Source organism: Aptenodytes patagonicus, chromosome W (assembly GCF_965638725.1).
Source record: "Aptenodytes patagonicus chromosome W, bAptPat1.pri.cur, whole genome shotgun sequence".
Lineage (NCBI taxonomy): Eukaryota > Metazoa > Chordata > Aves > Sphenisciformes > Spheniscidae > Aptenodytes > Aptenodytes patagonicus.
The window spans coordinates 18,854,227-18,872,924 of record NC_134981.1 but is presented as its reverse complement, the minus strand read 5'-3'; the positions used below and the strand labels follow the sequence as shown (position 1 = coordinate 18,872,924).

The 18,698-nt window shown below is 41.8% G+C and overlaps 1 protein-coding gene across 1 annotated transcript in view; it reads left to right on the top strand.

The window, feature by feature from the left end:
• LOC143172083 (PI-PLC X domain-containing protein 3-like) overlaps window positions 1-18,698 on the top strand; it is a 161,940-nt gene that overhangs the window by 105,570 nt on the left and 37,672 nt on the right. The window contains exon 2 of the mRNA XM_076361326.1: window positions 5,154-5,862. Within this exon, the coding sequence (XP_076217441.1) occupies window positions 5,154-5,862 (709 nt within the window). The remainder of the gene's footprint in view (window positions 1-5,153; window positions 5,863-18,698) is intronic.

Sequence of the window (18,698 nt, the reverse complement as noted above, 5' to 3'; positions counted from 1 at the left end):
GATCCGAGGCCCGCTATACTCCAACTGAAAAAGAGATATTAGCAGCATATGAAGGGGTTCGAGCTGCTTCAGAAGTGATCGGCACTGAAGCACAGCTCCTCCTGGCACCCCGACTGCCGGTGCTGGGCTGGATGTTCAGAGGGAGGGTCCCCTGTACACATCATGCAACTGATGCTACATGGAGTAAGTGGGTCGCACTAATCACACAACGGGCTCGAATAGGAAACCCCAGTCGCCCAGGAATCCTGGAAGTGATTATGGACTGGCCAGAGGGCAAAGATTTTGGAATATCGCCAGAGGAGGAGGTGACGCGTGCTGAAGAGGCCCCAATGTATAATGAACTACCAGAAAATGAGAAGCAATATGCCCTGTTCACTGATGGGTCCTGTCGTCTTGTGGGAAAACATCGGAGGTGGAAAGCTGCTGTATGGAGTCCTATGCGACAAGTTGTAGAAACTGCTGAAGGAGAAGGGGAATCGAGCCCATTTGCAGAAGTAAAGGCCATCCAGCTGGCTTTAGACATTGCTGACCGAGAAAAGTGGCCAGTGCTCTATCTCTAGACTGACTCATGGATGGTGGCAAATGCCCTGTGGGGGTGGTTGCAGCAATGGAAGCAGAGCAACTGGCAGCGCAGAGGCAAACCCATCTGGGCTGCCGCATTGTGGCAAGATATTGCTGCCCGGGTGGAGAACCTGGTTGTAAAAGTCCGTCACGTAGATGCTCACGTACCCAAGAGTCGGGCCACTGAAGAACATCAAAACAACCAGCAGGTGGATCAGGCTGCTAAGATTGAAGTGGCTCAGGTGGATCTGGACTGGCAACATAAGGGTGAATTATTTATAGCTCGGTGGGCCCATGACACCTCAGGCCACCAAGGAAGAGATGCAACATATAGATGGGCTCGTGATCGAGGGGTGGACTTGACCATGGACACTATAGCCCAGGTTATCCATGAATGCGAAACATGCGCTGCAATCAAACAAGCCAAGCAGTTAAAGCCTTTTTGGTATGGAGGACGATGGTTGAAATATAAATATGGGGAGGCCTGGCAGATCGATTATATCACACTCCCAAAAACCCGCCAAGGCAAGTGCCACGTGCTTACAATGGTGGAGGCAACCACCGGATGGCTGGAAACATATCCCGTGCCCCATGCCACCGCCCGGAACACTATCCTGGGCCTTGAAAAGCAAGTCCTATGGCGACATGGCACCCCAGAAAGAATTGAGTCAGACAATGGGACTCATTTCCGAAACAACCTCATAGACCCCTGGGCCAAAGAGCACGGCATTGAGTGGGTGTATCACATCCCCTATCATGCACCAGCCTCTGGGAAAATTGAACGATACAATGGACTGTTAAAGACTACGCTGAGAGCAATGGGTGCTGGGACATTCAAACATTGGGATACGCATTTAGCAAAGGCCACCTGGTTAGTCAACACTCGGGGATCTGCCAATCGAGCAGGCCCTGCCCAGTCAGAACTTTTACGTACTGTAGATGGGAATAAAGTTCCTGTAGTGCACATAAAAAATATGTTGGGGAAGACAGTCTGGGTTATTCCTGCCTCGGGCAAAGGCCAGCCCATCCATGGGATTGCTTTTGCTCAAGGACCTGGGTGCACTTGGTGGATAATACGGAAGGATGGGGAAGTCCGATGTGTACCTCAAGGGGATTTGATTTTGGGTGAGAATAGCCAATGATCTGAATTATGTGATGTTAAGTACTAATTATAGTTATAATAGTTATAATAGTTATACTAATAATACACAGATATACTAATCCTACTAATAATATATGCCATACTAATGTTATTACAATAAGAATCACCCAGACTAATGAAGAATTACTTCAGTGAAACCAAGCAAAGCACAGTGATGATGGTACCAGAACTGACTTCAACGTGAAAGAATCCAACACCACATACCATCTCCATTTTTCCTGCCCTGGAAGATTATTACGACAGTGTGTATATATATATAGAAAAAAGGGGGGTGGTGATTAATGAAAATGTACTGGAAAATATGAGACACGAGCATGACGCAGATGGTATAGAATAAGGGGTGGATATTGTCCTGGTTTCGGCAGGGATAGAGTTAATTTCTTTTCTAGTAGCTGGTACAGTGTTTTGGATTTAGGATGAGAACAAAGTTGATAACGCACCGATGTTTTAGTTGTTGCTAGGTAATGCTTACACTAGCCAAGGACTTTTCAGCTTCCCATGTTCTACCGACTGAGAAGGCTGAAGGTGCACAAGAAGCTGGGAGGGGGCACAGCCAAACTGGCCAAAGGGACATTCCATACCATGTGACGTCATGCTCAGTACATAAACTGGGGAAAGCTGGCCGGGGGGGCCGCTGCTCGGGGACTGGCTGGGCATCGGTCGGCGGGTGGTGAGCAATTGTACTGTGCATCACTTGCTTTGTGTATTATTATTATTATTATCATATTATTATTATTATCATTTTATTTCAATTATTAAACTGTTTTTATCTCAACCCACGAGTTTTTCTCACTTGTGCTCTTCCAATTCTCTCCCCCATCCCACCGGGGGTGGGGGGAGTGAGCGAGCGGCTGCGTGGTGCTTAGTTGCCGACTGAAGTTAAACCACGACACCATCTTGTCCCACACACCCTGCCACTCATAACTATTCAGCCTTGGGGCAGATCTCTGGATGATATTCTTAAATTACTTACCAACTTTAGACAAAACCGAAACAATATTCCCAAGAAGTACCAGTAGAAGTATCTTAACTACCCAAGGCTGTTCAAAATACTGAAAAGTTACTGTAATGAAGGAGGAAACATCATAGAAGAAGGTAGTGACACTGCCATTCTGTATTTCCTCCGTAAAAAAACTCTCATAAAAGTCACTGTAATTGGTAGTTGTCTCCACGAAATGGTCTCCGTGGTACAGTAATGGCTTCATTGCGAAACCTACATACCACACTAACGTCAAGGTCAATGTTCTAAAAACAAACCTTACAAGCGAGACATCACTATTCACTGCAGACCACAGCCAACTGCAGAAACCAACACCAATCTTTAACATGTACAGCAGAAAAAGGAGCACGATGCAGATTATACAAATCAATATCGAGAACAGAGAAACCAACATTGTGACCCACAACTACTAACAGATATAAGTTCCTTAATACACTCCGGTTAATCTGTTATTATCTCAAACCCTTCGAGCCCCACGTTGGGCACCAAAAAGGACTGTCGTGATTTAACCTCAGTCTGCAACTAAGCACCACGCAGCCGCTCGCTCACTCCCCCCACCCCCGGTGGGATGGGGGAGAGAATTGGAAGAGCACAAGTGAGAAAAACTCGTGGGTTGAGATAAAAACAGTTTAATAATTGAAATAAAATAATAATAATAATGTAATAATAATAATAATAATACACAAAGCAAGTGATGCACAGTGTAATTGCTCACCACCCACTGACCGATGCCCAGCCAGTCCCCGAGCAGCGGCCCCCCTGGCCAGCTTTCCCCAGTTTATGTATTGAGCATGACGTCACATGGTATGGAATGTCCCTTTGGCCAGTTTGGCTGTGCCCCCCTCCTAGCTTCTTGTGTACCTCCAGCCTTCTCAGTCAGTAGAGCATGGGAAACTAAAAAGTCTTTGGCTAGTGTAAGCATTACCTAGCAACAACTAAAACATCGGTGCATTATCAACTTTGTTCTCATCCTAAATCCAAAACACAGCATTGTACCAGCTACTAGGAAGGAAATTAACTCTATCCCTGCCGAAACCAGGACACATCGCCATCAGAAAGGACTGACTAGCAGGATTTCATTAACGTGATACTTATTTGCCACAGCATGCATGCTTTGGAAAGTAATTTTGAAAAGCACCTCCAAAAGCATCAGTAGCAGAAGGCATGACTTGTTCTCTGAACTCATTTTGATGCTAGGAGTTGGATCTCTGAGGGCCTAGCGCTACAGTCCATTTCAGAGATACAAGTCCTGCTGACCTTGAAGGAGTTTTGCAAGCGGTGTGACATAGGCTGAGGAGCAGACCTGTTTGCTGCAGTGAGTCTGACCAGAAGCATCCCCTCCAGCTGGGACAGCGGGAGTGCAGCTCTGCCTGCAGCCGGACAGTATTTCTGTATAAACTGCTAGATTTTACCACCAGGTATTCAGAAGGCTAGTGGTAGACAAGGGCATCTCCTAGGGTCAGCTCATCTCTCCATAAAGCAAGACAAAGTCTCTTACAGAAGAATTATCATGTGTTTGCAGATGTCCTTAGCTTTATCAGCTGCTTTCATGTAAACATCTAAATGCTGAGCAAAATAATTTGTTGGGGGGTTTTGTGTGGTTTTTTTTTAAATGGGCTTACCTTGAAACAAAGAGAATTTTACATAGCAAAGTGTCTTAGATATTTGTATGCAACTATGTTATGTTGTGAAAAATGATAATTTCTGTACATAGGCGTGTTAAGTAGTATGTCCTGTTCTTGTCAAGAGCATGCAGTAGAGTTTCTGTATTTTAGCAGTAGCATGCAATGCTATCCTTGGCTCTATCTGTTGTACTTATGTAGCAAAGGAAAGCAAAGAATTTTAGAGGTATATTTAAGAAGGAAAACAGCATTTAGTAGCCTTGTTGATGACCAGATGAAACTTGAAATAAAGAAAAGGTCAGAAAGGTTACATGTCCTTGGCATTTTTCATCTCCTATTTTATCTGGCTCTAAAGATGGGGGGGGGGTGTTGTTTCGATGGTTTGTTTTATTCTTTGGTTCTGCAAACTAGATGGTGCATGATTCAGTGTGCGGGGCCAGACTCTCCTCTTCTTGTTGGCTCTAGGGATTTATTATGTGACTGACTTTGCTGGAGTTATACCAGGCTTGTTTTGACATTCAGAGCCCGCTGACTTCAGTGAGCTTAAAGGTGTAAGCAAGAGCTAAAAGGGTTGAGGGAGTGCCCAGACAAGCAATGAAACAGGCACTGCCTTTCCTTCAAGTTCTTGTGAGGTGCTGGTGGGGTAAATGCTGCCAGACAAATGTAGTGTATTGAGAAAAAGGACAGGGGAGGAGTCTGTTGGCGAGTGTTGGTACAGGTCAGAAAACTATGTTTATTAAGAAAGAATCATTAATGACTTTTAATATATGAATACAATATTGATTGTTTTCCTTTGTTGTGTTTTTAGGGTCTCATGACTCATTTAGCTTCTACATCGATGAAGCCTCTCCAGTTGGGCCTGAACAGCCAGAGGCAGTCCAGAATTTTGTGTCTGTTTTTGGGACTGTGGCTAAAAAGCTGATGAGGAAGTGGTTGGCTACACAGACCATGAACTTCACCAGCCAGCTGGGGGCAGGTATACGGTATTTTGATCTTAGAATTTCCACCAAGCCCAGAGATCCAGACAATGAACTCTACTTTGCTCATGGTTTATTCAGTGCCAACGTCAAGGAGGGTCTGGAAGAGATCAATGCATTTCTCGCTGACCACCCAAAAGAAGTGGTCTTCTTGGACTTCAATCACTTCTACGGGATGCAGAAATACCATCATGAAAAGCTTGTCCAAATGCTCAGAGACATGTACGGAAACAAAATGTGTCCTGCTATATTTGCCCATGAAGTAAGTCTCCAGTACTTGTGGGAAAAGGAACACCAAGTGCTGGTGTTCTATCACAGTCCAGTGGCTCTCGAGGTACCATTTCTTTGGCCAGGTCAGATGATGCCAGCTCCTTGGGCAAACACAACAGATCCGGAAAAACTGATTCAATTCCTCCAGGCATCAATCACTGAAAGAAGAAAGAAGGGCTCCTTTTTTATATCTCAAGTAGTGTTGACGCCAAAGGCTAGTACAGTGGTGAAAGGGGTTGCTAGTGGTCTCAGAGAAACGATCACAGAAAGGTAAGTTTCTGGCGGGTAAGGTGTGCTGACTGTGCTGAATGTGTGTGTTGGTAACACTGCTTTTCTAATTCCTTTTAAAGAAACTCCAGCAGATGTGTTTCTTCCATGCTACTGTGGGTTAGAGTCAGAACTTGGGCATAATCCTAAAATATTTAGAAACACATTGAAGGAGAAGCTTTTGTATCTTGAAAGAAAATCTGGCACTAAAGCCTAATGAGATCTTATGGGATTGGCTTGTTTGGTTTTTGTTTGTTTGGGGGGTTTTTTGTTTGTTTTTCTGAATGCAGGTTTTTCCATTGGTTTTGTTTTTTTAAATGTGGTTTCTTACCATGAGCATTGAACATCTTTCCTCGGATTTCCTTACTGGATGTGGACAAATCTATCTGAATGATCTAGATAATTTAAGTTTTTATTTATGCACCAGGCTTCAGGTATTGGATTGTCCTGGTTTTGGCTGGGATAGAGTTAATTTTCTTCCTAGTAGCTGGTACAGTGCTGTGTTTTGGATTTAGGATGAGAACAAAGTTGATAACACACCGATGTTTTAGTTGTTGCTAGGTAATGCTTACACTAGTCAAGGACTTTTCAGCTTCCCATGCTCTACCAACTGAGAAGGCTGGAGGTGCACAAGAAGCTGGGAGGGGGCACAGCCAGGACAGCTGACCCGAACTGGCCAAAGGGCTAGGCCATACCATATGACGTCATGCTCAGTATATAAACAGGGGGGAGTTGGCCTGGGGGTGGCGACCGCTGCTCGGAACTGGCTGGGCATCGGTCGACGGGTGGTGAGCAATTGCATTGTGCATCACTTATTTTGTATATTCTTTTATCATTATTATTATTATTATTATTTTCCTTTCCTTTTCTGTCCTATTAAACTGTCTTTATCTCAACCCATGAATTTTACTCTTTTTTTTTTTCCCTGATTCTCTTCCCCCATCCCACTGGGTGTGGAGGGGGGAGTGAGCAAACGGCTGTGTGGTGTTTAGCTGCCTGCTGGGTTAAACCATGACATGGGTAAACAATTTTTTCATTTTGGCTCATCAGCAAAGCCTGACACTGCAGAATTTGAATCCTTAACTACCTTTACACACCTTAAAGATGCATGGCTTCTCTCTCTGCACACCATCACACACTATATCAAAGATGTCAGGACACCATTAGAGTGAATTTGCCTCCTAACAGTCCTTCATTTATCATATAGAATTTCTTGAGGGAAGAGACTGTAGACCATTGTAGAGGTTGTGTACATGGAATACTGTGTTGACAGGCCATTAGTTGTTATATTACAAAAAATGCCATCTGTGCAAGACATGCATTATTTATACCATTCTGACTTTGATAAATCATGGCCAATTTTAAGCTTAAAGGCATATATGTGTGAATATGTTCTTGACAACTTGGTAAGAAACCTGAAATTTAATGCCAAGACACAAGAGCTTTTTTGTTTTTTCTTAAAAAAAAAGGAAGGGTTGCAGAGTGGAAAAAATTTATAATGGGGATCAGTGGCCATGTTCTCTGCATTGGATGTGCCTGTGCCAGGAAGGTCTATTGGGAACACTGTCCCCTTCTATGAGATGAATGACACAGTGCCTGTGACACTACACCCTGCAAAGAAAACATGCCTCATTTTTGAGAAAGGTTGAGCCATTTTTATGACAGCTTCCCCAAGTGACTGTTAACTAGAAGAAACAGGGATAAACTTTACCTGAAATGGTAAAACACTGACACAGAAGGTTTTATAAGAAGCTGAATATGATTCAGAAGTGCTTATGTGACTGTACTTGCAGCTGTTTGTATATCCTCCACATATGTTTTTATAGGCTCCATTGGACTAGGGATCTCCCTTTCTGGTGAGTCTGAAGAGCACTTCTCTGTACTGAAATACTACTTTGTTGATAGATTTTACTGTTAAACACTCACCTTGTTGTTCAGGGATTTTTCTTCTCTGTTAAACATCTTTCTGAGTGTTCTTTAGAACATGAAGTAGCACAATCGAGAAACTACCAGGTTCTTAAAACTTGATGCATCAGTAAAATAGCCAGTGAAAAAACTTTTTCTTCTTCTCTGGCTCATAATGTGCTTCCTTGAAGCTGTTTGGAAAAATAAAAAGTTCAAATGGATTCTGGATATGTTTGGTTGAGCTCTGAATGACTTGAGTCTTTGAACTCTTAGGATGCTGTTGTGGTTTAACTCCAGTCGGCAACCAAGCACCACACAGCCGCTCGCTCACCCTCCCCCCCGGTGGGATGGGGGAGAGAATCCGAAGAGTAAAAGTGAGAAAACTCGTGGGTTGAGATAAGAACAGTTTAATAATTAAAATATAATAATAATAAATTGTAATGAAAAGGAAAACGAGAGAGAAAGAGAGGAACAAAACTCAGGAAAAACAAGTGATGCAACCGCTCGCCAACCGACACCCAGCCAGTCCCTGAGCAGCAGTCGCCACCCCCTGGCCAACTCCCCCCAGTTTATATACTGAGCATGATGTCACATCATATGGTATGGAATATCCCTTTGGCCAGTTTGGGTCAGCTGTCCTGGCTGTGCCCCCTCCCAGCTTCTTGTGCACCTGGCAGAGCATGGGAAGCTGAAAAGTCCTTGACTAGTGTAAGCACTACCTAGCAACAACTAAAACATCGGTGTGTTATCCACATTATTCTCATGCTAAATCCAAAACACAGCACTATACCAGCTACTAGGAAGAAAATTAACTCTATCCCAGCTGAAACCAGGACAGATGCCTTTGTCTACAGCAAATATTGAGATTATAACTAACTTGAAATGTCATTAAATAATTGGGCCGGAATACCTGGCAATGTTGTTTTTTCCAAATGGCAACTGAGATTTTCATATGAGCCACAAGTGTGTAATCACATCTGCTCCATGAATACTTTTTTCCTTCTTTGCATAACTTTTAACTATTGCAAAAGAAATGGACCCTTAAAATTATCTTCAAAGGTGGTATTTAGTCTTCCAAGTGTGGCATCTCATTTTTAAATCCTACTACTTATTACAAAAATACACTGCAGGAAGACACAGGCTTGGAATATGTGTTAATCTACACAGAAACTGAGCTCATATATTGAGTTAACTGCTCTGAAAGTAAACATCAAGTATACTCGGAACTGCTCCTCATGTGATGCTGTTAAAATAAATAGATGAGCAATTAAAGGATGCAACACAATTAGTAGAATTTACAGAATTCTCTTCAATCTCGCTGCATTAATATTTCAGTAACTTAAAAGTATGTAATCCATACTAAAGGAGTCGGGGCATATGTTCCAGCTGCGCTGTGTTTGCTACTTTGAACCATCTCATGATTATTTGTAAAAACATTATTCTGTCCTTTTCAGAATAAACACACAGATCAAATTCCATTATTGTGTCCAGGTAGATAAGATATGTGCATTTGTTGGCAGTTACTGCATAGATTTATAGATTTTATACTATTTTCTGCTTATTAATAAATGCTGCTGAAGAGCTTTGCGTTAAGAATGCAGTATGTTGCTTTTGGCAGCAATTTTATAACCATATTTGGGTGAGGTTTTTCCCCCACATTGAATTTTGGAAGATCTGAATGCAAATGTGGAATAAGGTTGAATTTTTCAAATAATTCTGGTATCGTGTCGTCCCCCCCCCCCAATGAAATATTACATTTAAGAAATGTTCCTTTTTGGCATTTTCAAATAAAACCCTTAGTCATCTCTTTTTTCTCCCCCATCTGTACAGTGGCCATTTTCATTTACATATTGACTTAATTCTGAAAATAGAGCAAAGTTTGAATCCTTTCAGATCCAATAAGATGTATCAGATTTTGATCTCTGAAGTTGTTTGTTGCTCAGGATATTATTTACAATTTGAATAGCAATGGCCAACTGAGAGGGAGAACATGGTTTCTCTCAGTTGCAGCATCAGTCAGACCAGGAAAACTGCAAGCAGACAGCGTGCAGCAATCCATGCTTCTTTCTGTTGCTCTGTAGCTCATGTTGTGAAAGAGCACAATGAAATATTCCTCCATAGCCAACACAAGATGCTTGGTTTAATAGCTCTTCAGTGCAGCTTCTTCTTGTGGCAGAGGTCCACACATTCATACTGCAGTAGAGCAGTCTCCTAAGGCAATGCTGATCATCCCTTTTCAGAAGGAGAAGTGATGTTAGCACAGATGTGAAAGATGGGAGGCCCATGGTAACCTAGATAAAAGAAACAGTTTCATGCTCCTAAGACTGAATTCAGTAGAGGATATACCAGGACTGTTTTTCACTGATAATGCTTGCTCACAGGCTTTGCTGCTGTCATCACAGGTGATACTCTGTGGAATAATAATTTGAAAGAAGAAGAAATTATAAAGTCATCAAGCTTTCTAACCTGCACAAATACAAGGGGGAAAAGCCATTTCTTGTAAGCTCTTCCTCGGACCACAGCTTGACATTACAAAACTTTATACCATGGCTTTCATCTTCATTACTTGAATTAGGAGAATCATTTGCATGCGTGTATGTTATGTTTCTTGGATTTGATGAAAAACTTTGAGGACTAACAATATGTTTTCAGGCTTAACATTCTGTCACACACACAGTTTAGATGCCAAGAAATAATCTTTGATTATCAAACAGTACATACCAAATGAATTACATTCCCTCTGCTTATTGAATTAACTTCACAGTGAGGCAGCTGCCTTTAGTACATCTGAAAGGTGGTTGTGAAACAACCTTTTGATGAGTGTAGAGCTATTCTTCATATTAATCTAGTTTGTTTTCTGATTTGCAGTGAAATTACTAATTTTATCTCTGACACTGCAGACAAGCATGATATTATCTTTGTTGTCTCTGAGGTTGAATAATATAGAAGAAGAATAGAACTCCTTTACTGGACACAAAAATCCTGTGGTACTTTTAAAGCTTTTGAGAAATAGAAAATAAACACGTACCTAGCCTATTGTCACTTGATTTCCAAATTAATCTCTAAGGATGATGTTCCCTGTAGCTCATATGTGACTAAATCCTTGCCCACCATACTAAAGCAACCAAAAGCAAAAAAAAAAAAGAAAAAAATTAAAAAAAAAAAAAATCCTGCACATGAGAACCTTTGAAGTGGAGGCAAAGCATCCACAATATTAACAAAAGGGGTGGTAAGTAGGCCACAGAAGCTGTCTGGAGAAAAGCCATCTCTGGGTGCAGTCATAAACTAAGCAGGGTCAGATTTAGCTTGTAAATAGGTGGATATTATATAAAAAAAATTACAGATCTCCAAGGAATGTTCAAGTAAGGAGCAATGTTTTTTAATGCGAGTAACCCATTGCAAAAGGAGAAATTTATATCAGAGGCGGACAAGCCTGCCACAGGAATCAGCTGTGAGATGTGTCCTAGCTGTGCCCAGGTCCTAGTGGAGAAGGTATTTAACCAACTACTCGCCAAGGTCAGGGAGGTTATTGCAAAGTCACAGGGCTACGCAGAGGAACAAAAGCCAGCCAATGCCCCTAAACGCCATCCCAGGAGCAGATGCCTTATCGGCTCCAGCTCTGTAGCAGTGGCCGAGCTCTCGGGTGGGCTGCCTCCACCCGACCTGGGGGGATGGCGATGCAGCTGAGCCGGCCAGCTGGAGAGGTGCATGTTGGCGGGTGAGAGGGGTCGGTGCAGATGTGGCTCCCGCCCAGGGCCTGGGCCATGACCCTGCTCCTTCCCCCCAAACCCCGTGTGTTATTTAGGGCGGGTTCACCCTCCCAAACACGTCGATGCCGTTCAGCCCCACCAGCGTACCGCTGAGAGGGAACAGGGCGGCCAGCAGCCCAGAGAGGTCTCACAGGACCCCAGCCCCGCACCACAGGGAGACAGCCGGGGGGCACCGCCCGGGCTGGGCTCGGCTCGGCGGGGCTCTGGGAGGCGGGGCGTGCGCGCCCTTCCGCGGGGTGGGGCCGGGCGGGCTGGAGCGAGCGGCGGCGGGAGAGCAGCAGGGGCACGGTGGTGGCCATGGCTTCGTCGCAAGGGAAGAACGAGCTGCGGTTCGCCGACTGGATGGTAGCTCTGCCCGGCAGCATGCACCGCACCCCGCTCACCAACCTGGCCATCCCAGGTAGGGTGCCCCTGCCCGTCCCCGCTCTGTGCCGCGGGGCCGACTCCCGCCCCTGCCCTTCCTGGCTGCGCCGGGACCGCTTCTCCCGCTGGGCCGTGCCGTGGGCAGCGCTGCGGGGTCGCCGTTCCTCTCCCCGTGGGCTAGGATGCGCCAGGGGAGAGGAGAGCGGAGTGTTTAACGGGTTTCACTTTCTTCATGCCGCTTCGCCCCGGCCAGACCGCTGAGGAGGCAGCGCGCCCTGGGCTGTGCTGCTGTGGCTCTCCTCTTGAAATATTTTATCATGTTCCCGTGCGCTGCCTCAAATATGAGCGAGCGGGGCAGATGCATAGAGAGGTGCCTGCAGGACGCGGTTCTTGCGGCTCCAAACTGTAACGAACTTAGAGGCGATGGTTGGCAGAGTGCACAGGCTGGATCTGTTATTTGCGTGGAAAAGTAATGCTTTACTGGCGTAATAATACATTTACTGGACCTCATGTACGAGCAAAATGCCATGTTCCTTATAAACTTGTGTCGCGAGGTCAGGTCTGAAAATCTGAGCTCGGGGGGAAACCGGGGAAGGACGCAGGGCTGTCGGCTGTCATGAGGGTAGATAGACCGCACCAGCGTGCGACTTCATTTCTTGTCTCCTTCAGAAAACATTTGATCTCAACACTAATTTAAGTAAGATGAGAAATGGCAGGTCATGGTGCTCTTTCTTTTCCCTGCTCTCTGCATTTTTTTTGGTAAGATATTAATTGTAACTGTAGACTTAGGGGAAAAATACATGTCAGAATCCAAACTATTAATTGGTTTGGATGATCCCTGGTTTGAGGGAGCACCTCATTTTGCAAGACCTCTTTACCAGCATCCTATCCCCTCTGAGTTATCTAACAGGAATGAGGTTTCAGAGATGCTGAGGCTGTGATGTCTCTTAAGCTCCTTATGAGAAATGTTCACTTCTTGCTCGTGTTACAGCAATTTTTATAACATCAGGTAAAGATTTTTTTTTTAAGTCAATGTAATTATTCTAGCAAATAGCTGATGCATAGTTCTGTAGTTTTGTTTAAACATAGGTGTGCCCTTTTAAAATCATGCATCTCTCTCTTAGTCTCTTACAGTTTACACAAGCTATGTTTAGTATTTTACTTGCTACCCTATTTTTTGCTATTGGTTGAATGTATTCTGTATAAAATTGTGTCCCTCCGAGGCATAGGAATCCAGCATCCGTAACTGTTATGTCAAATCATGTTGGAGCTGTAAAAAGCTTTTGGTGTTCTGTTCATTAACTGTTACTGTTAACAGTAACTGTTCATTAACCCACAAGCTGTGGAATGTTCTTACAGAATATTGGCTATGATGAGAAATGAGTCTGTTTGCAATTCATTGGTCCTTTACAGGTTAAATGGATTTTTTTAGAGACTTTTTCTTGGTTTTGAGGAGATCATGATCAAACTTTGGAAGTTTCTTCCCATATGACCACAGCTGAACATTAACTACTTGGATAGTAGTTACATGTTAATAGCTACTATTCACATATGGCATTAATGTAAGGAATGTGTAGAATCTGAAGCTTCGTTTGTCAGATCTTCATAGTTTTAACTTGTGAATTTTTAACTGGTTTGGAAACTAACATTTAATTACTAATGTATTCATAGAATTACTGCTGTATCTTGTAAATAGCATTTTCTTTGCATTTAGTAAGAAAAAGAAAAGAAGTTAACAGTAAACTTTTTTGGTTTTCCCCAGCAGGATTTAAACTTCCCTTGCAGCAGCAGGAATACTGATTTTTGAACTTAATTCAGTAGGATAGAATTCAGTTCCAGAGCCTGAGTAACAGTCCAATGCTAATGTCGAAGAAAGCAAACTATTAGCTTAAAAATATTAGAATAAATTTTACAAATTAATGTATCGTCACTTATCCAATACAGAGGATGTTCCAGTATATTAGGGGAAAAAATGTTGTTTTATTAGAAATCGTCAGTACATTTCTCCTTGTTTAGAAGGAGTGCTTGGAACCGAGATGATATACTGTGTTGTCTTTGCACAGACATGCATGTAATATTTTAGCTGTTGCAGAGAGAGAAGCAAAAAACATAGTATTCTGTCATGATCATATTTAAACAATACTGTTGAAGGCAGTGTTCATATTACGTTTAAAAATATGATAGATCACACTTTTTTTTTTTTATCAGTTGTTAAGCTTATGCAGGCACAAATTTATACTGTTTATCAGCACTTAGGCTTCCATAGTCAGTGCCAGATTTTGTTAGTATCCCAGTAAATTCATTCACTCGTTTTGTTCTCTGCAGTTCAAGCCAGGTATTTTTGGTTTCCGAAGACCAAGAATCCAGTAGATGAGGCAGAGGTTTCTAATATAACTTCTGTCAGCTTTGTCAATCGGAAACTTTTCCATTTGGATTTCTTCCAAATATGAGGATCATTCCTTATACCATGATGTTTTCTTCTTTCATTGTGCTGTCTGTCTGTGTTCTCTTGCACTGCAAATGGCAGATTTTCATCACGTGAAGGATACCAGTGGCAAATAATAGTATATGCTATTTGGAAACAAAATAATCTCTTAGCCTCCAGAAAATACCACACGTATTTAATCTTCTATTGCTATGACAATTAGAACAATGAAAGGATATATTCTTAAGATTTCAGCCCAAGGTGTATGTCTCCTAGTGTTTGTAAACTGCCTCTTATGTTAAAAGATCTGCCTGGCTAAAGTCACAACAGTCTGGCTAAGAAAAAGGTGGAGGATTGTGGATTTTTTTGTTGTTGTTGTTTGGGGGGGGGTGTCTTACAGTAGTTGGTAGAGTGTAGTTTTGTTGAATGCCTGTGCCTCTTAGACCAGGATAAGAAATAGTTTTTTGTAGATAATGTACATTTATAGAACTGAAATCTTTGTGCCCCCAAATTGAGGATAGAAGGTGAGGTATAGAGAGTCTATGTATTCTGCTGTATTAATGCCTTCTTAATCTGGGTTGAGGACATGAGCAATGCAGTATAATAGACATCAGTAGGCAGCATTTCCTTATCAGTTGACCCACTTACTGATCAATTAACTTTATCTTATTGACAAACTGTAAATATGTATCTAGTTTTATATCAGTCTGAGGTTTTTATACAAATAATGTGTAATATATGTTGCCTTTTCCCCAAGCCTCTGAGAAGTCTTTAAGAATAATTTACGATGAAAGAAAGTATTTTCCTCCCCAAGTAACTAATCCCTCCACCAAAATTGGTGCTAGCCTAAGATCTGCCATATGAGCAATCCTGATGTGTGCTAGGGACATGTCTGTCATTCATATAGTGTAGATAAAATCTTCTGAATTAATTTGAGACCCAAAATATCCCTTGAGTGCATAATTTTGAGAGTTGGGACTCTTCAGGCTTTTGTTTCACATGAGGGATTTGTACTTTCTTTGAGCAGGTGAAACCTTTGGCCTCAGCGTGTGTTCTTGTCATCTGAGGATTCACTGTGAGCAATGCAATTCTCAGTGAAAATTATTTTCACAGTGATACCAGCTTGGCAGCTGTGTTTGCTTAATGTAGTTCCTTATGAGGAATGCACAGGACCTGACTGGCTTCCTTTGATTCTCGGATGGGATTTTCTTTTTTTTTCTATTTCAATCTATAAAGTTCTTTGTCCATCGGCCAAAAGCAGTTACTAGACACAGCAGAGCTAAGTTGGCTCATTTTAAATAAGAAGCTGTTGGCAGGTGGAATTTTTTTACGCTACCCATCTTTTTCAAGTCTTAGAGCCTCTTTCTACTTGTATTTCCCACTCTCCCACCATCATCAGGCTTTGAAAAGAAAGAGCAAGACCTCATAGACAATTAGCTTAAAAAAAGGGAGGATGTGTGTCAGTGTCAAAGATGTATTAAGAGATGGGAGATGGTACGGGGAGACTTGGGAAAAGCATGCATGTTATCGTAGCTAGAATATTTTAGCCATTTTGTGAATGGTTACTTCAGCACTGCTGAAGTAACAGAACAGCTTTGTTTCAAATGATATTTTAAATTCTTGTCTTCCATTGTAATGCCTTGCAAATGTTTAAGTCATTACTTCTTGGGTGGATGCTTCTCGTTCTCAGCCCCACCAGAAACTTCTTTTATCTTAAAAATGGCTAAAAATACTTCCTTGTTGGTTACATAGATAAACAACATTTTCACTGTTTAAATGTTATTAGGGAGCTCTTTAATTTTGAGCTTGAATAGCCGATAAATTGGATGTTCTTAGAGTGAAAGAGTGAGTGTCTTTGGGAAGCACTTGGGACCTGTTTCATCCTTGTCTGTCCACTAGCGGTCAACAGAGTACCTCTGCTTCACTTGCCAGGGTCCGATTCTGGTACAAAATTAGCTCCGCTTAGAACCATAAACTGATAACGCAGGTAAACTTATAAGCTTATAATGCAGGTTGCCCGCTTAGCTTTTTGGCATGCGCATAAATATCTGGAAGAACTGTTTCTTTTTCCAGTGTACCCTGTACTCTATTTCAGTGTTCTTCTACCTGAAATAAGTATTTTATGCTTTATTTTCTGTTCAGAAAATGAATGAAGATCTTCATAACTGACTTTCCTAACTCTTTTTTTCAGATAGCTGTCATCTTCCTTGGTGATGAGCTGCTTTTTACGTCGCTTTTATCCATAAAACAGTCTCTCGCTGGCCCTGCACATGCTAATGTGTCATTTCCAACCCTTTCAGAAATATTTCTGTGATACAGTTTCCTGTGGCATTCACCATTAATTTCCCCTGCCATGACGTGTTTCTAGCATGCACAGAATGAAGCTGTTTGGTTCCTCATACTGCCATAAAAATCAAACAGTTCAAGCCCTTCAGTTACTTGCCTATCTGCTACAAGAAATAATGTGAAACCACTTTTGCTTGGTTTCTCAATAGGAGCTATTTATTTAATCCAGCAATCTCTGTCTCCTATGGCTTAGTTCCAGCAGAGCTGGCTTCTTCTCTGACCTCCCTTGTCGCACCATGGCAGGTGTGACAGAGGAAATGGCTTTATTGCCATATGGAACTATTTTTCTTTCCACCTCATTGAATTTCTGTTTCATTTCATCTCTTGGCTGAAAAATTCTTTACTGTTCTGTGTATCCAAACTGCCCTTACCCTCTGACAATTTTTAACTCTGCACGTGTTTTTATGTTTGGTAACTTTCTACAGTTCTTACTATAGTGCAACTTGTACTGTGTGTTTCACACAAAATGATGCTTTGAAGATGCTCAGACACACTCAACTGTGCAAGTAATTAAAAATGCAGGTGCAAAGTAGACAAAGTTATGAAAACTATAAGTTTAAATAGAGGGCTTAGCCCTCATAGGGGGCTTATTGTATTAAAAAAAAATGCAGTCTCTTCTACTGCTCTGCATAGAGATATTAATTAAAATTTTAGCTACTTAATTAGATATTGGTTATATCTCTTTAATACATACTTTTCAGATTTAGCAAATAGATTTGTGTTTAACAGTTCTGCTCTTCAAAGAGCAGCCAGTTCCAGGGAGAATAACCTCCATGCCCATCTTGTCCTTTCTTCAAAGTAGGTACAAATTATAGGTGCTTAATTTGTGAAAAGATTTGCTTGTGCAGTCCTTACAGTAAAGCCCATGGGACACTGCAAAGAATATAATTTGGAAGAAAGATGGTTCAAAATCTGAAAGTTTGGATTTTAATCTAAACTTTTGCAAAGTTGAATGGTTTTCTTTATTTGACCTACTGTAGCATACCTTGGTTTCATCTTAACTTTTCCATTATTTTGAACAGCTGTATGGTATCAACTAGTAACTGTACAGAAATACTGAAATGCTGGGGTAAATCAATGTAAACAAATGCAATGAAACGCTTCTTTTCCCTTCTCAAGTAGCTTGCCAGAAATGGGAATCGCTAGTGATTTCCTCTGGGGGATTTCAGTGATTAATAGTTTGTGTGCTTATTTTCATGTATATATGCTTCTGATAGAAAACTCTACTGGTGCTGCTTATGTTTGCACAGCTAGACCACTTGAGGTCATATTTCACGTTTTTATAGTAAGGGTTCAGTTTCCTTATTGGATATAGATAGGTAGCAAGGAAATAGTTTGTGGTTGGATAATCTGGAGTTCTGAAATAATTTAATTTTTTTCTACCATTGGCTACATGGTAGAACAGCTAAACAACAAAAATATAAATAGCACTTTATAATACCAATAGTAACCCCTCCCTAAATTGTCATCTGTCCAAAAGTGCATGAGGCAAAGCTGAGGATCTTTCTTCCCTTGTAGATTAGTGCTTGGTAGATAATGGGGCCTAAATGCTGAAAGCTGCTGAGTGCTGCCAGCTCCTCTGGATGCTGAGGGTCCTCAGTCTTTTATCAACTCAGGTCCAAGTATCCAATCTTCACTGTGTGATGTTCCTACTGTAGCAAAATGTCATAGCCACTTAAAAGTTGTTTTTCTCAAAGTGAAATGGAATATATTGTTCCTTTTATTTTAGAAGTACAGATTCTGCCTTTTTCTGTCTAGTTTAAAGCCATCTCACAGTTTTCATCATGATCTAATTTAAAACAAGACACTGGAACAGTCTTCAGATGCTTTGCCACCTTTTAAAACGTCTCTGTTCATATTAAATGAAGTTTAATCTTTGCTTCATCTAATCTCTTATCTGGTTAGCTCACGTACCTCATGCTTAAATGCTTTATCTTAGTGTTTCAACTATGAAATAAAATATTCCAGAATAGCTAGAAAAAGAGAAAGGGAGGGAAGAAAAAAATGGATTTCCTTAGCTGTTGTTCCAG